Raw genomic sequence first — 26,009 nt, 5'->3', positions numbered from 1 at the left:
AACCAATCCTCTACGGTTTTACTGGCAAGACAGACCCGGACAAGCCCTTCCTGTATTAGGCGCTAAGTGAAAGCAGGGGTCAGCAGAGAAAGTCACGTCCCAGGAAACCCCTCAGTCCAGGCAACTACGATAGTTGGTCACCCTCAGAGCAGTTCCATGTAAGCTTTCTGATGACCATACTGGCAGCATCATTCAAGAACTTCTGCAAGATGCTCCCACACGCAGGACTAAGCACTGCAGGTGTACAAAGATGAACAAAGAGGAAAGAAAGCAAACGGGTCTGCCCTTCCCCGTGTGGAGGTTAGGCTGGTGCTGCACTGGAGGGCGGTTTTCCTGACTCGGGGGACACACAGTTTCTGAAGGTCCTTCGGGAGCCTGACATCCCATGGGCGACCGACTGTAAGTCCCGGGAATGTCTTCCACCAGAGCAGACCCGCAACGGCCCTGGTCAGAGGCAGGCCCAAGCTTACATCCTGGCTCCACAGCCTGACAGCCCTGAGACCTTGGCCAAGACCCTAACCTCTGTGCTTCGAGTCTCCCGATCTATAAAATGCAGACACTCATATACCTACTCTTCATGTGGCCGACACGAGCATTAATGAGTTAATAACTATTAAGGTTTAAAACTGTATCTGGCACACAGTAAGTGCTCAATAAATGTAATCTTCTCTTTTTATCACCATCCAAAGAGGGTTTGTGTTCATTCTCAAGAAAAAGATGTCTAAGGTAAAGACCAGAGGTGTTATCATACTGTTTCTAGAGCCAAGAATAGAAAAACCTGTCTTATTTATTTGCAGGGACAAGTCACAAGAAATGTGCAGGAAGATGGCCTCTTGTTTGACAAGGGGTAGCCCAACTCTGAGAGGAAGGAACACAGTTGCAACTTCCCAAAATGCAAGCCTAGAACTTGACCGACAAGATAAGTAAGATAAGTTTTCAAGTACATAAAACACAAGACAAAAATGGAAAGGAAAAAAAAAGGGGGGGGGCAGCTCATTCCAGTGTCATGAAAGGCTTGAGGATGAAAAATTCTGAAGAGGTGTCACTTGACTAGATTTTTCTCAGGTTATACGCTACAGTACCAAGGAGAATTACAGGGGGAAAAAAAAAAATCACACCAGATCGCACGTGAATTTTTATTGAGAATTATGTCTCATTACAGTGAACTCACAGGCCTTTCGTTCCAATATCTTAGTTAAGCAGCTGGGCACCAAGCAGTTACCAAGAGTCATCTGGTTCTTCAGGAGAAAAGCCTGTGAAACTGAATTAGGGAAAGACAAACATTTTTTTAACGTGTTAAATTCCTGTCAAGTTTATTCAGGCATCTTTGTTAACGTTCTCCTTCCTTCCCTGTGGGGTTTCTGCCCTTGCTTACAATGTCTATCAGTAGCAATTTCACAAGTTAAAAAATCCAATGGGATTCTTTTGGAAGATGGTGCTTTTGATTGATGCAATTTCTTACAGGCACACTCCAATATCTGACCATTTCCCTGGCTGAGAAAACCCGCAATGTGATCACAGTTTGCGTAAGAATACCATGTTGGGGACACCGTACCTTTCGTCTTTGTCACTAGATGGCAATGTGTCCACTTGTGAGCCCTCTCTGGCCATCTTTTTTGAACTCTGACACAAAGACGAGAAAAGAAGAATTTTGCAATTAGATATGTATTAATTTTATTAAACACTTTATTATTTCTCTCAGAACTATTTTTGAAATATATATGTAATTTAAGAGTCTAAAAAAGCAATGACTTTTCAACATGACGTTTAGGAAGCACATCGAAATAAACTAGTTACCCGGAAGCCATTCGCAACACCCACAGTACCTCAGACTTACATAAAATACTACTGTCCCACTACTAACGCATTCATTATTCATTCACAGGGCTTGCATTATATTTCTTTCATGTTCTTATAAAAAAACAGACCTCCCAACCTTTACAAACTTTGACCAATCAAAATCTCATCCACCTTCTACCAACGCAAAAGTGACATTTTGACAGGAGTGTAAGATATTGAAAAGGCTTGAGGCTCCATGTGAACTTTGGATTTTCTATGCTGTTACCTTTGTCTCCAATGGAGAAGGCAGACCCTTATCACAAAGTTTTCAAATAACCCACAGAAGCCCTTGGCACCCCCCCCCCCAAATAGAGGGCAGGCCACAGCATCAGCACCTTATCTCCTGAGTCCTGGTCTTTACCCTGTTGGAGGATTTTCATGTATTTCTCTAAAGGATTTTCACCACAAATAGATTTAGATTTGTCTTTCATTTCCTGAGGACTCAGGACTTCGAATTCTTTTTCCATTTCCATCTTCAACGATTCTTCAATTAGCCTCTGAAATAGATGGATACCAAAATAAGACAGACAACTAGATCGTCTTTCTTTTTTTTTTTTTGGCTTTTTAGGGCCACACCTGAGGCATATGGAGGTTCCCAGGCTAGGGGTCGAACTGGAGCTATAACTGCCGGCCACAGCCACAGCAAGGGGGGGATCCGAGCTGTGCCTGCAACCTACACCAGAGCTCACGGTAATGCCAGATCCTTCACCCAATGAGTGAAGCCAGGGATCGAACCCACATCTTCATTGATAGTAGTCGCATTAATTACCACTGAGCCACAGCAGGAACTCCAATCTTCTAAAACTTTTAAGTGTTAAAAGATGCAGAGTAACGTAAATCCTGCTCCTTTAAGTACCATCTGCATGCCAGCAAACTGTTTTTTTTCATTGAACTCACAGCTACCATCAAAGGGGGACAAAAACATGTCATCTCAAGGAAGGAAGGGATTAATTTGCCTCAAATGTCCCACGTTTTAGACCAAATTAACCAGGAGGCCAAGGACCCTCCATATGGAAGATCAATTTATGCAAGACTCGGCAGGCATGCGCAGTGGCCGGAATAATCCATCTGGGGCCAGAATCAGGGCGCAGAGGGCCAGAAGAGCACAGGAGGAAGGCAGCGAGCCCCAGAACCACCGCCCCAGCTGCTCTAGTCCCAGCCAGGCAACATGAGTCTCTTCTTTCAACCTCATTTACAACGAGAAGATCAACAACACAGCGAGAAGTTCATCTTGCCTACGAGCCCGTTTTCAGGACCACGTGAGGATGCAGGTGAACTGGGGCACCACTAATACCAAACCTGGAAAGGCACGAGGTGCGCGTGCCCACAAATGTTCTCGGCAGCAAAGGGGCTGTGGAGGCCACCGACCGGGGTTCACTTACCCGCCCCTCCTAGGACTTGGAGACACGGCCTGACCTCCCCAGAGGAACGCTCTGCCGCAGGTGCAGCATGAAGAAGCTAGGACAGGGCACGTGTGCGCACTCTTACCCTTTCCTGATCCAGCTTTTCGAGTTCTCTCCGCCCCCTTTCCAAAGCTTCTTGCTGCTCGATATGCCTCCCCTCCCCTCCCTGCCTTAGTTCTCTTGCTTGTTGTTCCCATATTTCCTCTTCATCCTTCTGTTCTCCAAGTGGTTTCGGATCAACGCCTAATGGGACAAAAGATAAAGAGCAGCTGGCTTCCAGCAGTAAAATTTTCAAACCATCATGGACTGGCTTGCAGGGGCGGGCCTTGCCAAGCCCCAGGGACGCTGTGCGACTCTGAGCCGCCCCCTGTGCCCATGCTCTGAGGGGCTGCTATTTTCTATTCCTTCCCACGCTTTAATTATTGGCCTGCTCCCTAGAGGTCCCAGCGTAAGACTCTGTGCCTCACAGATTTAATTCAATTTCAATCCCCCTGATGGGGAAGCTGACCTTTCTCCTCCAGCTCTGGCCTAGAACCTAATTTTTTTCACCAATGCTAAGAAACAGACGAATTCACGGGTTCACCAAAGGAGTCTGGACCTCTTCACTGTGCCCTGTTCTAGCTGAGCTGGCTTCACTAATGGGAGGGAGGCAACACCGTCTCTTTCCTGGCCATGAAGTCCAGGACCAGAGGTGGCAGCTGGTTATTCCCGTAGGTGGAAATGCAGCCTCCTCCCTCCTTGGCGGGGGACAGCGATCACTCCCAAATAGTGTTGCTTTCGTACGTGGAACAGAGCTCCCAGAAAGGAATGCTGTTGGGGTGCCAATCTAAAAAGTTTTAAAGAAGGAAGGAAAAAGGGACCCTTCTCTGCTGTGGGTATACTATGTGCCTGTAGAGTGGCACAGAGAAACATCTTTGGACATGAGAGCGCAAAAAACAAAAACAGAAAAAGAAGCGTTTCCACCGGGCACGTCAAAGATACCAAGTTTCAGCCTTTTCGTTTTGCTTTACACTAAGATGTAGAAGTGAAATAATGAACATTAGAGCATTTCTCAATGATTGAAATGTAACCACACTATTTAATGATAATCTGCCTTCCACCTCAGAGGCAGGACAGCTATCTAAGGTGGTTTCCCATAGTCTACTCTTTTTACTCCCAGCTGTGCCAGGTCGCCGCCATCCTGACTCAGTACCCAGCCCGTTGGAGGTCCCTGGAGACAGTCTGCTGACTGACTCTCCCACCAGAAGCTCCGTGAAGCAGGGGCTTGCCATAGTTCACTGCTGGATGCCCAGGCCCCACCAAAGTGCCCAGCATAGAAAAGCTCTTGATCAAGTTGCACTGAATGAGGACTTTGCAGAAAGACTTACTCTGAAATCAGGAAAATCTCTTGCCTCTGCCAGCAATTCCTCATATTCCTGAGTACTGTGACTTCAACCAAGAAACTGCTCACCAGAGGCTTTGCAGAGATTTGGGGGATGATGTTCTCCCAGTGTTGGGAAAGGACCAGAAGGTGGTTTCACTCAGTATGAGGCTTCAACACTTTGGGCCAAGGAGAAAAGGACCCGGCTGTGGGCCCAGTCCTGGCACAAAGCTTTGACCTCCCCCTCCACACGCCTCGGGGGAAGTGGGGATGCAGGGAAGAGCAGGGGAGAGGGAAGGAGGGCCAGGCAAGAGAAATCTGATGACCAGGGTCCCTCCAACACCAGCAGCTCTTCTGGAGACTGAAATATCAAGCTGTTACTGTCCTAATTTTTTTTCTTTTTTTAGGGTCTCAGGTGCAGCATATACAAATCCCCAGATTAGAGTTCGAGCCAGAGCTGCAGCTGCTGGCCTATACCACAGCCACAATAACACCAAATCTGAGCCATATCTGAGACCTAGACCACAGCTCATGGCAACGCCGGATCCTTAACTCACTGAGGCCAGGGATTGAACCCGTGTCCTCATGGATAGTAACTGGGTTTGAGCCCCAACGGGAACTCCACTGTCCCAATTTTTTACGGCACGAAGGAAGCAGGAAGGAAGAAAAATAATATGAGTAGTATGAATTAATTAATATATCTTGTTAGTTAAGACAAAGCAAAACTTACTGGGGTAGTGACAGGAGACAGCCCTGGTGGGCAGAGCGGCTGCGGCACCATCCATGTGAGGCATGTCGCCAGCGGGAAGGAGGCCGTCCATCTCAAACTGCCTGGGCGTGTTCCCCGCATCTGCACGAGGCACAAAGAAAGGGCCCCTTAACTGCACACAGTGGCAGGAGAAGGGAGGGTAGGCTAACTCCTCACCCAGCGCTCAAGTTTCAGCCAAAGCAACTGGGCCAGCCCTTTCCTTACAGGATTCCAGGGAGCCACCCTAGCCCCTTGCCCGTGCACTTGCTTCTCAAACCTTCTTAGGAGGTTCATTTACAAATTCCATGTGTTACTCAGTGACAGAAGAATTCACCCAGCGGGTGTGCCGATAATCATTTGTATTTTATTTAAATATCAACAATTTGACAAAATTAATCAAGTGGGTTACAAAGACTTTTGCAAAATATACTAAGCCCTCTTGTTTACCTGTTCAAACATTACACATTCAGACTTGAGGATGATGTTCATGAAGGCAAAAATTATAAATAAAACATGGGAAATACAGCCAATACTCCATCATCACTACATATGGAGTACAGCCTTTAAAAACTGGCTCACGATACTGTTCACCTGTAACTTACGTAATACTGTACAGCAACGATACTTCAATAAAAGAAGAACTGTTACACAAACTAACTAGTACAGTATGTCTCTGTGGGATTGCTTTTTTTCAGGAAACCATTCCGTGGAGACCCATGCAAACCGTTGCATATCAACACTGTTCCATCTACTTGTGGAGTGGGAGTTCATGGTGGAGACTTAACATCCCTTGTTTAACCACCCACTAACTGAAGGGGATCTGGGTTGTTTCAAATTTGGGGCTGTTACGAATAAAGCTTCTATAACCCAAAACAAAAACAAGAAAGTGAGAGAGAGACTTGCCAAGCCAGAAAGTACCTGAGAGCTGGTCGACCCTCAATTTCTATTTTATACCAAAGCAGCCGGCCCTGAGACAGAGCAGGGCCACGCCAGGCCACCAGTTCTCAGACCCTTAAGCTCCATTCTGTACCTCCGTTCTGTAACTAACAAAGGGTTTTCTAAATCTGCGACAATTGATGGAAACAATATAATTCCAAGAAAAATAGTATCTTCATATTCCATAAAAAGGGGAAAAAAGGCAAATTTTAAGAAGTCATTTATTTTAAATCTGGGCCCATCCTAAACTTCATAAATTAAGGATTCACTTCTGGGCTTAGCTGCAACTTTGAAATCGGTTATCCCCAAATTTTTAATAAATGGAACTCAGAACTTGAAAATCTTTGTGATACAAAAATGAGGCACTATAGCTGTACTTGTAGTTTTTTGTTTTTTGTTTTTTTTGTCTTTTTTTGCTATTTCTTGGGCCGCTCCCGCGGCATATGGAGGTTCCCAGGCTAGGGGTCGAATCGGAGCTGTAGTCTCCGGCCTACGCCAGAGCCACAGCAACGTGGGATCCGAGCCGCGTCTGCAACCTACACCACAGCTCACGGCAACGCCGGATCGTTAACCCACTGAGCAAGGGCAGGGACCGAACCCGCAACCTCGTGGTTCCTAGTCGGATTCGTTAACCACTGCGCCAAGATGGGAACTCCTGTACTTGTAGTTTTATCACAAAATCAAAATGTCCTAATTTATAACTGCTTTTGCCTTTTATTTTTTTATCATTTTAGGACTGCAGGAGCAGCACGTGGAAGTTCCCAGGCGGGGGTCAAATCAGAGCTATAGCTGCCAGCCTACACCACAGCCACAGCAACGCGGGATCCTTAACCCACTTAATCCTAACCCAGGGACTGAACCTGCATCCTCATTGAGACTAGCCGGGTTCCTTACTGCTGAGCCACAATGGGAACTCCTGCTTTGGCTTTTATAACAACAAACATGTTTCACCAAAACTAAACTTCCAATATTTTAAACTTACAAAAACAAGCATTCATATTTAAACTCACATTCAAATGATGCTTCAAATTCCTCATTATCCTTAAAAGCTGGCTTGTCCGAATTTGCAAATTGGTTTTTCTCAAGTTCCATTTGTCTTTGATAAAGACTGTATTGGAAGAATAAAATTCAAGAATGTGAAGCTTTAATAACATAAAACAAAAGAGCGGAGGGTGATGAAAAAGCTTTTTGTGACTCGAGCAAACGCTTTGGAAAATTCATTGTTCCCTGACTCACAGCGAGTAAGGACTACTGCAGTGGGCGCACTCCACATGCCAGGCCTCATTCCCAAGAGTCACAGCACCTTAACTCTGGTAGTCCTCCAGACTGCCCAGGCCCGTGCAGCGAGGCAGGTGCTACCACCCCTAAGGAAGAACAACGCTGCCCTCTCACTGCTGCGCCTCAGAAGAATTGTTAACACCTAGAAAACATTTGTGGACAAAAACCAAGCTCCGCACAGCTTTAGCAACGAGCCAGCTGAAGACGTACCGCCAGCAGCCCCTGTGTACCGTAGCATCCTAGCTCGGCCCCCGTGTCCTCTCTCTCCACAGCAGCGATATAATACAACATTACACACTTGAGGACCACGACAGGCCCATGGGGCCGTTTGCAACTCTGCAGAACTGCATCAACACACAGATGCCCAGGCTGGAGCCCAGAATGAGGGAGTCAGAATCTTCCACCTTAGGGACTGGGCAACAGGCAGGGGTCCCACACGTGACTCCAATCCCAGCCTGGGCTGCCCACTGCTGAGCTTCTCAACACACCCACGCCACCCTGCCTCGGCCCTATATCCTAGGGCCCACTACCACTTTGGATGGGGTTTATCTCCGTGCTTTACCAAGTGCAACCTTATTTGCTTATATTTAAATGTCAAAATATTTGTCAATGAGTTTTTAATGATGTGTGAAACTTTTAAGTTTAAACTGAATTTGTATGCTTTTGCAGATTTAGTATGTGTTTACCTTCATAAAGCAAATCTGCTCATGAAACTCGAAGATGCTTATTAATACCATAGTATACATTCTAGACATCAAATTTAGCCAACAAGTAGCATTACTAGTTTGCCAAAAGGAGTCTTGTCTCCCCTCGGGTAATTCAGATGATTCTCAAAATCACACATCCTATGATGCGACTGCAAATTCTATACTGCCGCACAGTCTTTAACATCACCTAAAACCCCCACACAAGCCAAGGCTGAGACGGCAGGTGCCTAAGAGCCAAGTGGTTACCTGGTCTTCAGCTCTGCTGGGCTGGAACGTGAGTGCACGGAGAGGCTGTGCCAGGACTCAGCAGGTGAAGGCTGCGGCGTTCTGTCGGCACAGGACAAGCCCAAACCTATAGAGCAGGAGGCACCAGGCTGAGAATGTTATAGACGGTGTGGAGAGGACAGCAATGGGGTTTCTATTAATCTGAAAAGGAATGCCGTCAACCTTGCAAACAGCCAAGAATGATGTGTAAATGATTCACGAAACTAACAATTTAGGGAGTTCCCACTGTGGTGCAGTAGGATGGGCAGTGTCTTGGGAGCACTGGGACGCAGGTTTGATTCCCAGCCAGGCACAGTGGGTTAAGGAGCCACTGTGGCTCAGATCTCATCCCTGGCCCAGGAACCCCACAGCATGTGGGGTAACCAAAAAAAAAAAAAAAAAAAAAAAAAAAACACTACCAATTCAGGCACTCAAATGCCACTGCAGTGGCAATGGGAAACACATAAAACTAACCAGCAGCCAAGGAAAAGCCATGGTCACTCTGTGAACACCTCTTCGTGCCAAGCAAATGCTGCATGCGACGCTCCATCCCACTGCCTCCACCCCAACGTAACGCGGGGGAGATGCTGGGCTCCCCGGGAGCCCACAGGTAGAGGGAGGGCTGCCAGCTCCCATGGCCTTCTGCTGTCTTGGCTGCCCTCTCAGAGGACAGGTCCCCGGGGCACCAACCTATCTGCACCCTGAGCAGGAGCTTACCTTCCAGGAACATCTCACCATCAAGGCTTCTCCTCGCTCTGCGGACGGGAGTGGAGGAGAGGCGTCTGGAGGCCTCACCCTTGCGTGACCTGCAGGCCGCGCTGCTGGTCACCTCGGACACTTCGCTCTTGTCCTTTCGCCGCTCGCTCATCTGAGGCTGCTGAGATGCGACTCGGTCCTTGGGAAAAACACCCCTGTCGGGGGCACTTGGAAGGATGTTCTTGAGATTCCCCAGTAGGTGCAGTAGGGATGGGCTCCTGGCTTCCAGTGGGCTCTTGGCGGGGCACTGATTGACCCTTTGATGATAGTTCTGGAAAGCTTTTTCCAAGCGCTCGGCCTCTTGCTCCAGCTCTCTCACCCGAGCCTTGGTGCTAGCTACAAATTCCAGGTCAGAATCAGGGGAACTGCCCTCTGGGCTTGCACTGGGGTAACTTGGGATCCATGGTGTAACTGTGCCTGCCAGCAGCTCGTCCTGTCTCAGAGGGTTTTTCAAGAAATCCCCGCTTATGTCACCATCCAGGGGCCCCATCTTGCCGCCCATTAACCTGCTGACGGAGCGACTGAGCAGAGATGGCTTTGGGTTGCGGTACACTTCATTCTCCAAGGCTGTGGGTGACGAGCAGACACAGGGTGAGACATGAGGGGGAAAGGCAGAGAATCCAACTGTTATGTGCTGAGACTTTTCTCTTTCAAAAAATCATTTTAATAATGACAGAGATTTTAATAAGGACAGACTTGCACATAAACAGCTTCTGAAACCACCACTGTCCTAACAGCAGTTATTAACATTTCTCAAGAACATCTATGTGCCAGCTACTGCTTCCTAGGCTTTCTTTTGTAATGCATGGTATTATTTCACAATCTATTACCCACAATCGTCAAGTCCAAAAAGCTCTGAGAACTGAGAAGGTACTCATGATTTATTTCCGGGCAAAGCCTAACCGGATGTGAAGTCTGGTGGCTAAAAAACACCTGACCTGAGCTGACATAAAACCATTTATAACCTTTATTTTTCCCACCCAGCATGAATGTTCATACACTGACTGCAAAGCAATGAATGTGTTTGACCCCAGGGTGCTGCCCCCGAACCTCTGGGACTGTGGCCAAAGCCACAGCAGACGACCTGAGGCTGAGATAAGAGAATGAGAACATGTGATCCTGGCACCACTGTGGGCCCAGAACTCTCACTGCTCCCATGTCACAGATGGAGGCTGTGACTAATTGAGGCTGAGTGCCATGCTTAGCAAGGTGTAGAGTCACTGGGCTGGCCCAGTGCAAAGCCAGCACACATGACCGCTCCTGTCCTGCCAACACCACCCCAATGCTGCCATAGGACAGATGCTTGCGATGCGGGCGTTCGAAAAACTTCCATCCTTATTAAACTATTCCTCAGAAGAGGAGCTCACTGTGCTTTCAGCTGTGGGCAGTTTGGCAAACGCCAAGGTATGGAGAGAAAATGAGGAAAGAAAAGAGCAGAGATGATAAAGTGACAGAAATCAAAGTGGCGTGGGGACAAGGGGCCAAGGGCCTGAGGAGGAGAAGTGCAAATGGGAACCAAGGAAGGCTCAGAACCATGAACACAGGGAAACTTGAGCCGAGCGTGAAAGCAGCTAAACAAAGCATACAGGCTGTGGCAGACCTGGGAGAAGTAGGAGGGGCAGCAGCATCCATCCACTGGAGACCCAGGAATAAAACGATAGCAGGGCCCACTGCCCGAGGGTTTATATGCACTGGGCACTGTACTGCAGCCCATCCCATTTCCCCTCCATCCTCCACAGCCCGGGAGGTATTATTATGCTTGCTACAAAGGGGGAAACGGAGGCCCAAGGAAGTTAAAAGGAATATGTCTGAGGCCCAACAACCAACTTCAAAATTGGGGACCAAAACCAATTTTCCAATTCCAGCAGCAGTGCTCTTTTTGCCAGGCCACCCTGCCTTTCCAGCGGATGTATGCGTTTATCAAGGAGTGTCTAACACCACTGAAGAGTAGGTTGATCTTACTGTCAGGATGACAAATAAAAAAGGAAACTCCCTAGGTCCAGAGGCAAACTATTACATATGGGATGGATAAACAACCAGGTCCTACTGTACAGCAACAGGGATTTAATATTTAATACCCTGTGATAATCCACAATGGAAAAGAATACGAGAAAGAATATGTATGTAAAACTGAGCTACTTCGCTGTACAGCAGATATTAACACAACATTATAAATCAACTATTATACTTCAATAAATTTTAAAAGACAGAAAGCAAGCAAGCCTAGGTCCAGGGTGAATTTGGGGACCTCTGCATCACCACCACACCCTTCCTATTTGCGGAATGAAACTCTCCCATGCGTGGGGCACCTGTGAGAAGTCACTCTAAGTGATGACCTGACTGTTACCCCTGAAATGGACAGGCAGTTTGACTTCTAAGAGAGAAGCTGTTTCTATAGCTTATTCCCTACTATGAGAATTACTATGAATTCAGTGAGTAATAAGCCTTACATTTGCACAAATGTCAGAAGTTTCATGCACAACACACTTTTAGGATAAAAATGTCTCTAACCTGTCTCAGTTTGTTTAAGCTGCAACTTTAAGTCAGTAACCTGCATAGTTAACCTCTTGACAGAAGCATCGTAATCCAGTATCTGGGCCTTCAGCTGGGCGGAATGCTCAATCTGCAGAGATTTAGAGAAGGGAAAGAAATCAACTCGAAACCCATCACAGCTCACTTCGAAGGAACAGTTCTCATACTGGGCTTACACCCTTTGTTTGCTTGGTCAATTCTGAGCAGCTTTACAGCCCATAACCCATGACATCCCTATAAAGTAACAACAGACCACACAAGTGTCCACTTCCTCTTGCACCCATATCCGAGCAGCTACTCCAGGGCCTGGGCAAACTCCAGAGAGGGAAGCAGTATTTCCAAGGCACGGGGTGAGAAGTGAGACACTGCTACTGTGAACAGCATCAGGACCTGGGGAATTTTGTCTTTAGCTGTGTCTGCTTGCCTTTGGATTTCGCGACTATTACGAATACCAAGTCACACAATCACTAGAGCATTCTCTCGGATGGAAACGAGACCTTTAGCATCTCGGGGGATCGCCGATGTAAGAAAGACTCTTATTTACACTGGTGTGGTGTGCATCAAGTTCACACATCCAAGCAGCGGACTGGCCTGACCCCTGGGCCCGAGGAGAGATACTCACTTCGCTTTGCAGCTGTTTTTGAAGAGCTTGCTTGTGGGTTTCAAACTCCTTATGCTCAAGCATGATAGCATTTTCTGCTTTCTTTAATTCTTTCTGGAAAATCACCAGCTCAGGAGATGGCTCAGTTATGCCTAAGCGGGCAAAAAAGCCTGGTCATTACCAACCCCGAGTTTTCTCATTTAATTCACAGAAGTAGCTCAAGCGGTTTCATATTGTTCTTCCTTTGCTTTGTATGCACACAATATTGAATTTATTCTATCAAAAGAACTATGAGCAATTCTGACTCACAAATTTCAAAACACAATTAATGCATATAAATGCCTATTTTACTACTCTCAAATCATACTCCACGTAACAGAATCCTTTCTAATTCTCAAATTAACTTGAAAGCCCGCCTCCCCACCCTCTTCCATACAGAGGCAGAGACGGAATGCTCTACCGAAACCCGTCAATATTGCGCTGAGTTTCAATTCAATCTGTGCATCTGCCAATGGCTCTCAGGGTCCAGGCAGAAAGCAGATGCCGTCCCTCTGCACAAAGCATCTCATGAGCAAGTGAGACCAGATTAAGCACCAAGGCAAGAAAAAGATTGCCCAGATCTTGTCAATTCATCACTCTCTTTCAGTCAGTCTTCCCTAAGTTTCATGGAAGTTTATTATGTCTTCGGCTTGGACATCACAAAGGAAGGGGATGAGATGGCGGAGAAGGACTTGAGCTCACCTCCTCTCACAAAAACATCAAAATCACAACTAACTACTCAACACCCATCGACTAAAAAGACTAGAACCGACCAAAAAAGGTATTTTACATCCAAAGACAAAGAAGGTGCAATGAGACAAAGTGCTCTCACAGGAATACGAGTTCTGATCCCCGTGTCAGGCTACCTAGCCTGAGGGTCTGACATCAGGAGGAGGTGTCACCAGAGCGGCTGGCTTTGCAGGGCAGTGGAGAAAGATTATAGGAGCTCCACAGGACTAGGGGAAACTGAGACTCTGCTCTCGGAGGGTACATACATGGTTTCATGTGCACTGGGACCCAGGGCAAGGCAGTGACTCCAGAGAAGCCTGGGCCAGACCTACCTGTGGGTCTCGGAGGATCTCCTGGGGAGGCGGGGGTTGGCTGTGGCTCACAGGCACTGTGGAGGCCAAAGCCCCAAGGACTATTCACGGGTGTGAGCTCTCCCAGAGGTCACCACTTTTGGTGCTAAGACCTGGCCCCGCCCAACAGCCTGCAGGCTCCTGTGCTGGGATACCTCTGGCCAAACAAGCAACAGGATGGAAACACAGCCCTGCCCACCAGCGGAAAGGCTGTCTAAACTCCTCCTAAGACCACACACAGGTGCCTGTAAACACACCGTGATACAGCACTGCCCACCAGAGAGACAAGACCCAGGTCCACCTACCAGGCACTTGTCCCTCCCATCAGAAAGCCTCCACAAGCCCCTGGACCCACTTCACCCACCAGAGGGCAGACACCAGAAAAAAGGAACTACAATCCTACAGCCTGCAAAAAGTAGATCACAAACAAAAAGTTAGACAAAATGAGAGAGAAGAGAAATATGTTTCAGACAAAGCAACAAGATAAAACCCCAGTACAACTAAGTCAAGTGGAGACAGGCAATCTACCTGCAAAAGAATTCAGAGTCATTAAAGATGATCCACGATTTCGGAAAAAGAATGGAGGGGCACACCAAGAAGGTACCAAAAAATGTTTAAAAAATATGTAGAAGGTTTAAAAAACAAATAAACAGGACAGAATAATTCAGTAGCTGAAATGAAAAATACACTAAAAGGAATCAACAGGAGAATAAATGAGGCAGAAAAACAAATAAACAGGCAGGAAGAGAGACTGGTGGAAGTCACTGCTGTGGAGCTGAATAAAGGAAAATGCATGAAAAGAACTGAGGACAAACTCAGAAACTTCTGGGACAACCTTAAATGCACCAACATTTGCATTATAGGAGTCCCAGAAGAAGAGAGAGAAAGGGCCTGATAAAATACTGGAAGAGATAACAGCCAAAAACTTCAATAACATGGTAAAGAAACACTCACTGAAGTTGAGGAAGGGCAGAATCCATAAGGTATAAACCCAAGGAAGAACACACCAAGGAACACACATATCAAAATGACAAAGATCAGGAGTTCCCATGTGGCTCAGCAGTTAATGAACCCAACTAGCCAGACGTGGGTTCAATCCCTGGCCTTGCTCAGTGGGTGAAGGATCTGGCGTTGCTGTGGGCTGTGGTATAGGTCACAGACATGGCTTGGATCCTGCGTTGCTGTGGCTCTGCCATAGGCCAGGGGCTATAGCTCTGATTGAACCCCTAGCCTGGGAACTTCCACATGCCGTCGCTGTGGCCCTAAAAAGACAAAGATTAAAGGCAAAGAGAAAATACTAAAAACAAGAGAAAAACAACAAATGATATACAAAGGAATCCCCATAAGGTTATGAGTTGATTTTCCATAAAACTCTGCAGGCAGAAGGGAATGGCAAGATACATTTAAAGTGACGAAATGAAAAAACATACAATCACAAATACTCTACCTAGGAAGGCTCTTGTTCAGATCTGACAGAGAAATCAAAAGCTATATAGACAAACAAAAGCTAAAAGAATTCAACATTACCAAACCAGCTTTACAATAAATCCAAGAATAACTTCTCCAGGCAGAAAAGAAAAGGTTACAACTAGAAGCAAGAAAATAATGGGAAAGCTCACTGGTAAAGACGAACATACAGTAAAGGTAGGAAATCATCCTCACACAAATATGACATCAAAACCAATCCTGAGAAGAGTACAAATGCAGGCTATTGGAGACTGATTTGAAATTAAGAGACCAGCAACTTGTATATATGCATAAACTGCTGTATCAAAACTTCATGATGACCACAACCAAAAATCTACACTAGATTGACACATAAAGGACAAAAAGCAATTCAAACACAATACTAAAGACAGAGAACAAAAGATGAAGGGAAGAAAAAAGACCTACAAAAACAAATCCAACAATTGTAAATGTATACACACCCAACACAGGAGCAGTTCAGGATATAAAGTAACAGCTAACAGCCGTGAGAGGAGAAACTGACAGGAACCCAAGAATGGGGTCTTTAACATTCCACTTACAGAAATGAACAGATCATCCAGACAGAAAAATAAGGAAGCATAGGCCTTAAATGAGGCATTAGACCAGATTGATTTTTTTTTTTTTTTGGTCTTTCTGCCATTTCTTGGGCTGCTCCCGTGGCATATGAAGGTTCCCAGGCTAGGGGTCGAATCAGAGCTGTAGCCGCCAGCCCACGACAGAGGCACAGCAACGCAGGATCCGAGCCGCGCCGTCTGTGACCTACACCACAGCCCACGGCAACGCCGGATCCTTCACCCACTGAGCAAGGTCAGGGATGGAACCTGCAACCTCATGGTTCCTAGTCGGATTCGTTAACCACTGAGCCACGACGGGAACTCCGTCCAGATGGATTTAATTCATATTTCTAGAACACTCCACCCAAAAGCAGCAGAATTCTTCTCAAGCACACATGAAATATTCTTTAGGATAGACCACATCTTGGGCCACAAATCAAGCCTCAATAAATTTAAGAAAACTGAGATCATACCAAGCATCTTTTCTGATCACAACACTACAAGATTAGAAATCAACTGCAACACAAACACGTGGAGACTAAACAATATGGTACTCAACAGAAATACCCAGAGACAGAGGAAAAACACAACAATCCAAAACCCAAAGGATATGGCAAAAGCAGTTCTAAGAGAGAACTTTATAGCAATACAATCTTAAACTCAGGAAACAACAATCTAAAATAAACAATCTTGGAGTTCCCATTGTGCCTCAGTGGTTAATGAATCCGACTAGGAACCATGAGGTTGCAGGTCTGATCCCTGGCCTTGCTCAGTGGGTTAAGGATCTGGCGTTGCTGTGAGCTGTGGTGTAGGTTGCAGACACGGCTCGGATCCTGTGTTGCTGTGGCTCTGGCGTAGGCCAGTGGCTACAGCTCTGATTAGATCCCTAGCCTGGGAACCTCCATATGCCGCAGGAGCGGCCCAAGAAATGGCAAAAAGACAAAAATAAATAAATAAATAAAATAAACAATCTTGGAGTTCCCATCATGACTCAGCAGTAATGATTCTTATCAGTAACCTTGAGGATGCAGGTTTGATCCCTGGCATCACACAGTGGGTTAAGGATCCAGAATTGCCATAAGCTGTGGTGTAGGTCACAGATGCAGCTCAGATCTGGCATTACCGTGGCTGTGGTGCAGGCTGGCAGCTACAGCTCCAATTAGACGTCCTAGCCTAGGAAATTCCATATGCTACGAGTGTGACCTTTAAAAAAAAAAGATGAAATAAAATAAAACAACCCAATCTTGTACCCAAAGCAACTAGAGAAAAAAGAACAAAGCAAGCCTAAAGTTAGAAGAAATCATGAAGTTTAGAGCAGATTTATATCAAAAAATCCACAAATGACCAAATCAAAAAATGATCAGAAGGTCTAAACAGACATTTCTCCAAAGACAAAAGGTATTTTTCCATAGACAAAGACATTTTTCCAAAGACAAAAAGATGGCCAAAAGCACAATGAAAAGATGTTCAACATCGCTAACTGTTAGAGAAATGCAAATCAAAACTGCAACGAGGTATCACCTCACACCAGTCTGAATGGCCATCACCAGACAATCTACAAAAAACAAATGCTGGAGAGGCTGTGGAGGGGCAATATAAATTGGTACAACACTATGGAGGTTCCCTAAAAAAAATAAATACACAACTGCCATATGACCCAGCAATCCCACTCCTGGCACCTATCCAGGGAAAATCATAATTCGAAAAGATACATGCATCCCAATGTACACTGCAGCACCATTTACAATAGCCAAGACATGGACACAATCTAAATGTCCATCAACAAAGGAATGGATAAAGATGATGATATGATACATATGCAAGATGGAATATTAGCCATAAAAAAAAGAACGAAATAATGTCATTTGCAGCAACAGGAATGGACCTAGAGATTATCATACAAAGTGAAATCAGTCAGACAGAAAAGGACAAGTGTGCCCGACTTACACGTAGAATCTAAAAAATGATACAAATGAACTCATTTATAAAACAGAAATAGAGTCACTGACTTTGAAAACAAACATGGTTACCAAAGGGGAAAGGTTATGGGAAGGGAAAAATTGGGAGGATGGGATTAACATATACACACTCCTGTATATAAAACAGATAACCAACAAGGACCTGTAGAGCACAGGGAACTCTACTCAATATTCTATAATAACCTATATGGGAAAAGAATCTGAAAAAGAATGGATATATGTAGAACAAACATTGTGCTGTACACCTGAAACTAACAACATTTCAAGCAACTGTACTCCAATATAAAGTAACAAATTAAAAACAGGCAAATCAACACCTATGGTCAATTAATCTTTGACAAGGGAGGCAAGAACATAAAATGGGAAAAAGAAAATCTATTCAGCAAGCATTGCTGGGAAACCTGGACAGTTGCATGCAAAGCAATGAAACTAGAACACACCCTCACACCGTGCACAAAAATAAACTCCAAATGGCTGAAAGACTTAAATATACGACAGGACACCATCAAACTCCTAGAAGAAAACATAGGCAAAACACTCTCTGACATCAACATCATGAATATTTTCTCAGGTCAGTCTCCCAAAGCAATAGAAATTAGAGCAAAAATAAACCCATGGGACCCTCATCAAACTGAAAAGCTTTTGCACAGCAAAGGAAACCAAAAAGAAAACAAAAAGACAACTTTCAGAATGGGAGAAAATAGTTTCAAATGATGCAACTGACAAGGGCTTAATCTCTAGAATATATAAACAACTTATACAACCCAACAGCAAAAAAACCAATCAATCAATGGAAAAATGGGCAAAAGACCTGAATAGACATTTCTCCAAAGAAGATATACAGATGGCCAACACACACATGAAAAAATGCTCAACATCGCTGATTATAAGAGAAATGCAAAGCAAAACTACCATGAGATACCACCTCACACCAGTCAGAATGGCCATCATTAATAAATCCACAAATAACAAGTGCTGGAGGGGCTGTGGAGAAAAGGGAACCCTCCTGCACTGTTGGTGGGAATGTCAACTGGTACAGCCACTATGGAGAACAGTTTGGAGATACCTTAGAAATCTATACATAGAACTTCCATATGACCCCGCAATCCCACTCTTGGGCATCTATCCGGACAAAGCTCTACTTAAAAGAGACACATGCACCCACATGTTCATTGCAGCACTATTCACAATAGCCAAGACATGGAAACAACCCAAATGTCCATCGACAGATGACTGGATTCGGAAGATGTGGTATATATACACAAAGGAATACTACTCAGCCATAAAAAAGAATGACATAATGCCATTTGCAGCAACATGGATGGAACTAGAGAATCTCATACTGAGTGAAATGAGCCAGAAAGACAAATACCATATGATATCACTTACAACTGGAATCTAATATCCAGCACAAATGAACATCTCCTCAGAAAAGAAAATCATGGACTTGGAGAAGAGACTTGTGGCTGCCTGATGGGAGGGGGAGGGAGAGGGAGGGATCGGGAGCTTGGGCTTATCAGACACAACTTAGAATAGATTTACAAGGAGATCCTGCTGAATAGCATTGAGAACTTTGTCTAGATACTCATGTTGCAACAGAAGAAAGGGTGGGGGGGAAAAATGTAATTGTAATGTATACATGTAAGGATAACCTGACCCCCTTGCTGTACAGTGGGAAAATAAAAAAAATATTTAAAAAAAAAAACAGGCAAATCAGAAAAAAAGACTTACGGCTGAGGAGACGCAAGTTTTCGTTTTTCATCTCTTCCACTTGTTTTTTAAGCAGTTTATTCTGCGTCTGCAGCTCCAGTTTCCCTTCTTTTAGTCGTGAATAGTCACCCATCTCTTCAACCTTTTCCCTCAGTACGTGGTTTTGCTTTGTTAGTGCCGAACACTGGGCTTTGACGGACTCTAACTCGAGCTGCAATTGGCAAAGGGAAACTTGTATTTGAATGGGGACTTCACAGCACTGCCCAGGTAAAAGCTAGTGGGCTGCTCTCAGCTGGGTGGCACAATTTAATCACTTGTCAGACGTCTGTTTCTCAGCAAGAAGCTGACCCTAACTCTATCAATCAAAGTCATCTTTTGCCCTGGAGCTGCGGCAGGTTTATCCAAATCAATTTACATAGAACACTGTCCAGCAAAGCAGGAGCTTCTGATTATCACCCGATTTTCCAGTTGCAACTAAGGACACATAAGCCATCACAGATTTAACAATAAATTTTTTCGCATGAAAAGGGGAGAGATGCCACTAACATGCTGTGAGGTACTTTCCTTAAGTCTAATCCATCTCATAGTTGCAGAGAGAAGCCTGCAAAGTTCTCAAGTAAGGAAGACATTACAGTTGCAAAAATAAATTTTATGTACAGAAGACAGTTTAAGTTCCTCAAGTTACAGCTTTGCTCTTTGGAGAGCAAGTACACAAAGGAACAGAAAGAGAGCAACAGTGGCATGTGAAAAATGCATCACATTGTGCCGGAATCTGGGAGATGCTGATGTAGTGACAGGAATTTTACCTGCTGCTGAGGGGAAGGAAGGAGAGGCTGAGTCGATGCTAACATACACCAGGCCCCTGCTACAGGCCAGGCACACAGACCAGCTCACTGAGGTCCCTCAAGAACCATGGCATGTGAGCAATATCCCAAAGTTGATGGAGAAGGGATCGGAGGTCACAGAACCTGCACACGGGCACATGGACAGTGAGGGAGACAGATAGGATTTTAAGGACAACTCTGCGCCTCAAAGGACACACTCGTTCTTTGCTTCTCTAGGAGACTAAGATGGAAAGGAAGAACTATTGCATTAAGTTCAGCCATCACCCTCTCAGTCATATAATAAATAGTCCAAACTTTTAATTAAGAGGATAACTTGAGATGAATGATGTATGAGACTAAAACTTCACGTGTTCTCTAACGTCTGTTCCGAAAAACCAATAGGCTTAACATTACCTCAAGCTCTTTCACACGATTTACAGAACGATCAAATTCTTCCTTTTTAAAATTAAAGGCTGTGAGCTCCTCTTGCAAATGGATAGCTTTTTCTGAAAGACAGAGCCAACCAACTAAACATTACATTTTCCCAGTGAATACAAAAGTAATTTAATAACTTACAGCCCATATGTCAGACCCAATGGCCACTATTTTATCATCTAAAATAGCAGGTGTTGGGGGAAAAAAAAAGAAAAATCAGCAGGCAAGTGATAAGCCCCGTTACTCAATAGGTGGTGGGAAGTCTGTTGTAATAGTCATATATGTGATGAACTTCCTGCTCAACACAGGTAAGCACAGTTACACCATCTGTGCAATGTGGGATCCTCATGCCGATGGCTCTGAATTTCCTTAAAGACAAAGAATGCTCTGTTAAAATTTTGTTATTATTTTGTCCTTTTCATCTAACACAAGCCTAAGTAAACATGTCATCCAAAAATAAGGTGCTGACTGGAGTTCCCACTGTAGTACAATGGGATCAGTGGCATCTTGGGAGCACTGGGACACAGGTTTGATCCGCATCCCGGCACAGTGGGTTGGGGATCTGGTGTTGCCACAGCTGAGGCTTAGGTCATGACTGTGGCTCGGATCTGATCCCTGACCTAGGACCTCCATGTGACACAGGGAGGCCAAAAATGAAAAAAAAAAAAAAGTGCTCATTACATGATGGTGATAATTCTGAAACAAGTATTAGTCTCTGCAAAATAGTCACTAAGGAGCAGCCACAATTGGTGACCTTCTGATCAGTATCAAGCACCCAGCCCTGGTTTACTCCCATGCATGTGTCTGAAACGTCCACCAAAAATTCTTGTCTTAGGCTAGTTCTTAGAAATATGCTGAAATAGGAGGTCCCCTTGTGGCTCAGCAGTAATGAACCTGAGTAGTATCCATGAGGATGCGTGCTTGATCCCTGGCCTCACTCAGTGGGTTAAGGACCTGGCAGTGAGTGACTGTGAAGCTAGGAGATCCAGGACGGGAAGATGTTTGGTCTCATTGTTCTCCCAATCCTTCGATCCTCCCCCAAAGCCCCTCAATAAAACAGATTGATTCTCCCCATCCCCAAAAAAGGATTCAGTATTGACGGCCTGAAAATAAATAAAAAGAAATATACTGAAATGTAAAGATCAGATGAAAGATCAAAAAATTACCCAACCTTCCTAGTCTTGGGATAATGTAGATAATGTATACAAGAGTTTAGGAAGTTACTTGTCAAGTTAAAATATCACGAAGCATAAATACATATTAGAAGTGAGAGAAGTAAGAAATTAGGTCACAGGGAACAGAGAAGCGAAAATTTTCCCCACGTGAAAAATGAAATCTCTGAGTTCCCATTGTGGTGCAATGGAAACGAATCCAACTAGGAACCATGAGGTTGCAGGTTCAATCCCTGGCCTCACTCAGTGGGTTAAGGATCCTGCGTTGCTGTGGCTGTGGCGCAGGCTGGCAGCTGTAGCTCCGATTGAACCCCTAGCCTGGGAACCTCCACGTACCACAGATGCGACCCTAAAAACAAAAAAACAAAAATAAAAAAACACTTTAAAAAAAAAGAAAGAAAAATGAAATCTCTCGTGGTGATGAGTAATATTAACCGATGGCAGTAAGTGGCTGCCACCTTCTTGACATCACGGATTTACCAAAACAGAGTGAAATAAAAGCTGAATAAAATCCTGCCAATAAACCGCTGATCTTTGCAAATATAGAAAAGGTTAAACATGGAAGTTTGCAAAAACATAGTGCTAATTTTTAATTTTATAAAATTAAAAGGACAAAAACGGTGTCCTTTTATGGTAACAATGAAATGTAAGGTACACATTTTATGAATTATACAGCAAGCCCAACTTAGGAAGCTAATCACAGGCATCGGAACTGAAAAATCCAGCCCCCTCCAAGCCCCGAGAATCACCTTTATTCCTCCTTTCATCTTCAATCAGCCTGTTAGTTCTAGTGATGTAGTCCTCCTTCAGTTCCAGCTGATACCTGAGAGTCAGAATGACGGAAAATGAGCTCCTTCCCGGTCATGTTCCTGGACAGACTGTTACCGATGCCTGAGCTTATCTACGACACCTGGCGCCAGAGGGCACCGAAGAGGACAACACATGAGCTTCAACGTCACCCGGTACTACGGCCATGAATCTGAATTCTGGATATAAAAAGTCCTGCTGCAATCCTCTAAACTGGTCCCCAAACTCCAGCACAAAATAAAAGGGCACATTACTGAGGCTACCGAAGCACTATTTTTCGGGTGATGTCCACTGACACCAAGAATTAAGTTAGTTTAGTTGCATTTACCCTGTATACAACAGACGCTAAATCCCCAAGGATAACAAGCCAGTCACGGAGTTCCCCGATGGCTCAGTGGCTAAGAATCTGGTGTTGTCACTGTTGTGGCTCAGCTATGATCCTTGGCCCTGGGAACTCTGCATGCTGCAGGTGCGGACAAAAAAAAGCAGCAGCAACTCACCCCACTTCCCCAACCCCAAGCAGGATAAGAAGTTCCACCCTCAGGGGCTGAGCACAATATTGAGAGCCACTGCCAAGAGCATTATATGTGGATTGGTGATACCAAAAGGCATGTTTTCACGGAATTTTACTATCTCTACCAGCTACTACAAGCTGACTTTCTGGTTCAGAGATGAGAGAAAGGAAAGAGGAGAAGCACTCCTGTGGTCAACATCCTCCAAACTCCAACACTTGCCAAACCCAAGGCCAGACAAAGATACGCAACAGTTCCCTACTCCATGGCCATGCCAAGTTCACATACACGTTTTATTCATTTATCCCTAACCATTTAATAACCACAGATTCTTCAGTGCTCACAGCTCTATTAGAGGAGTTGACATAAAATACTGAGATAAAATCCATTATTTCAAAACTTATACAAGGAAAAGGTGCTGTATTTTGTACTAGAATTCTTTTTAAGAACAACCTCAAAAAAAGAAAAAAAAAAAACCTTTGCAAGTACTACATAATGAACTGTCAATAGCAAATCATGGACAAAGCAGTAAAAAGAGGCCAATGATTAAGACATACCCAGAGCTGCTGAGCTATCTGGTCACTATGAATTCATTTACTCAACTCACATTAACCCAACAGTTATCATGTGCCAAACATTATTACGCAGAGCCCTGGAGAGAAAAGTTACAATTTATGGGCTTACTGTCATTGCACTGAGATACTATTCACCAGAACACAACAAAACTCAGACTGCAAAAAGGCCACAGTACCACAGTTTCCCTATTTTTCTTTCCCTGTATCATTTTTTGCTTCATAGTTAATTCTAGTTTCTTTTGATTCTTTGCAGAATATTGAAGGAATATAAGGTACATATTCGACCAATACTATAACCATTAAGTAGAATAACCTATTAATCATTAGAAATCCCCACCTTAAAGAAAGTTTAAGTGGGGTACAGAAAAAGATACAAGTGCCTGTAATTTCCATTTACAGCTTTTCAGCAATACAAGGTGAGCATGTCACAAAGTTCCCTTAAAAAATTCAAGCAAATTGATAAGGAGTTCCCATTGGGGCTTAGCAGGCTAAAAACCCAACACAGTCTCCACGAGGACACAGGTTCAATCCCTGGCTTTGCCCAGTAGGTTAAGGATCTGGCATTGCCACAAGCTTCGGTGTAAGTCACAGATGTGGCTCAGATCCGGTGTTGTTGTGGCTGTGGCGTAGGCCTCAGCTGCAGCTCTGATTCAACCCCTAGCCTGGAAACTTCTATATACCTCAGGTGTGGCTCTAAAAAGAAAAAAAAAATGCAAGCAAATCATAGGCCCTTGATCAATGTTAGAGGAACAACAGAAGCAGGAGATGCTATTCTCTGTACTGTATCTTTTTAAAACTATCATATCAAATACTCATAGGAAACGCTTGACTTTCACTACAAACATTTTTTTTAATACTCAGTGTTGCCATCAAACATTAGTTCTACCTACTTCATTAGTGTTGCTATGTGTTATCAATTTAACTCAACTGCAATACTTTTTTTAAAAACGTCAATTACTTTAGCAGTTCGTTCTTGAGCTTTTGATCGTAGGTCTCCTCCATACTCTGGATGTTCAGCTCCCGCCTCCTAAGCCCATCGATCACACTTTTATTTTTCTCTTCTTGTAGCCTTTGGGCCCTGAAATTAGCAAAAACAGATAAGGCAAATTAGAAAACTATAGTACTTGGAGTAGAAAATTTAGGGGGAAAGATACCATGTGTTTTTAGCTCCACAGACTCCAACTGTTATGTGACTGTTAGGGCAAGAGCCAGAAGTCTTCCACCTCTTTTATGAGCTGACTGAGTGATGATAGGTCTGAACTGGCCGATGGAACTCCTTGGTGCCACCTGCCTGGGGACAGTGGGCAAGTGCCAAAACCAAAGTGCTTTCTCAAAGAAGATGGTTCACACTTGAAAAATGGTCACAAGGGCTAAGTGGCCATAATCAATCCAGGGCTGAATGACTAATGTTGATAGCTCCAGAGCTACAAACCAGACTTTAGCTCGTGTACTCAACTGCTTGGCTCCTCTAGAATACTGCTTCTAACCGTAAGATTCAATTGATAAGCCCACAGGAATCAGAGGCAGAAGATTCGTTCTGGTACTTGATAACTGACTAATTCCACACTGATAAGAGTGCTGAATGAGAGCAAAAGACAAATGATCAGTCAGAACCTCCAAATACTGCAGAATGGAATGGTCTTCATAGTGAGACCCTACATCAAGCACGACGGTGATTCCAGAGCTGGAGAATGGGTTCAGAGGTACTTACACCAAGCCATGAAGAGAAGTGCTAGGGAGTAAATCAACTATACTTTAATTTAAAAAAAAAGAGTCAGTTTCCATCGTGGCTCAGCAGAAACGAATCCCGACTAGTATCCATGAGGATGCAGATTTGCTCCCTGGCCTCGCTCAGTGGGTTAAGGATCCGGCATTGCCATGAGCTGTGGTGTAGGTCACAGACACACCTCGGATCTGGCGTTGCCATGGCTATGGTGCAGCAGCAGCTCCAATTCGACCCCTAGCCTGGGAACTTCCATATGCCACAGACGCGGCCCTAAAAAAAAAAAAAAAAAAAAAAAAAAAAAAGAAGAAGAAGAAGAATAGTAATAATAATAGAAGTACTAGGGAACAGGGAGTATTCCAAGCAAAGGATAAAAGCTCTGTGTGTTGGCTCCCTCTGCTGGCTACCCTGTACAGTAAAGGAACAGTAATTAACAGTAAAAAATAAATAAATAAAAACTTAAAGGTAAAATAACACTGTATTTATTTACCTTATTTTCTGCCTACAAGGGAGGAGGGGGGCAAGTGGAGGTCAAGAAGTGACTATAGCGTCATGAACTATCTTGGCCCAAGCCGTGTTCCTTTTCTCTCGTGTGATCATTCACCTCTTCCGTATTGCCTAAAAGGTACTAAGGCTGCCAGAGAGAAGAAATCAAACCAACCCAGCCCTTGTAGGAGAGAAAATAACA

The 26,009-nt window shown here is 44.5% G+C and overlaps 1 protein-coding gene across 7 annotated transcripts in view; it reads right to left on the bottom strand.

Annotated features, from left to right (window-relative positions):
- OFD1 (OFD1, centriole and centriolar satellite protein) overlaps positions 1,123-26,009 on the bottom strand; it is a 54,100-nt gene continuing 29,213 nt past the window's right edge. For all 7 annotated transcript variants that reach the window (XM_021079581.1, XM_021079582.1, XM_005673436.3 and 4 more), the window contains 14 exons: positions 24,557-24,676; positions 22,454-22,527; positions 20,512-20,603; positions 19,295-19,484; positions 12,446-12,576; positions 11,803-11,914; positions 9,253-9,858; positions 8,518-8,623; positions 7,297-7,394; positions 5,333-5,452; positions 3,328-3,485; positions 2,175-2,336; positions 1,556-1,623; positions 1,123-1,261 (listed from right to left, as the gene is read on the bottom strand). In XM_021079581.1, coding sequence (XP_020935240.1) covers positions 1,219-1,261; positions 1,556-1,623; positions 2,175-2,336; positions 3,328-3,485; positions 5,333-5,452; positions 7,297-7,394; positions 8,518-8,623; positions 9,253-9,858; positions 11,803-11,914; positions 12,446-12,576; positions 19,295-19,484; positions 20,512-20,603; positions 22,454-22,527; positions 24,557-24,676 — 2,080 coding nt within the window. In that variant the 3' untranslated portion in view covers positions 1,123-1,218. The remainder of the gene's footprint in view (positions 1,262-1,555; positions 1,624-2,174; positions 2,337-3,327; positions 3,486-5,332; positions 5,453-7,296; positions 7,395-8,517; positions 8,624-9,252; positions 9,859-11,802; positions 11,915-12,445; positions 12,577-19,294; positions 19,485-20,511; positions 20,604-22,453; positions 22,528-24,556; positions 24,677-26,009) is intronic.

The sequence above is a fragment of the Sus scrofa genome, chromosome X, assembly GCF_000003025.6.
Source record: "Sus scrofa isolate TJ Tabasco breed Duroc chromosome X, Sscrofa11.1, whole genome shotgun sequence".
Lineage (NCBI taxonomy): Eukaryota > Metazoa > Chordata > Mammalia > Artiodactyla > Suidae > Sus > Sus scrofa.
This window is presented reverse-complemented; position numbering and strand designations above follow the sequence as displayed.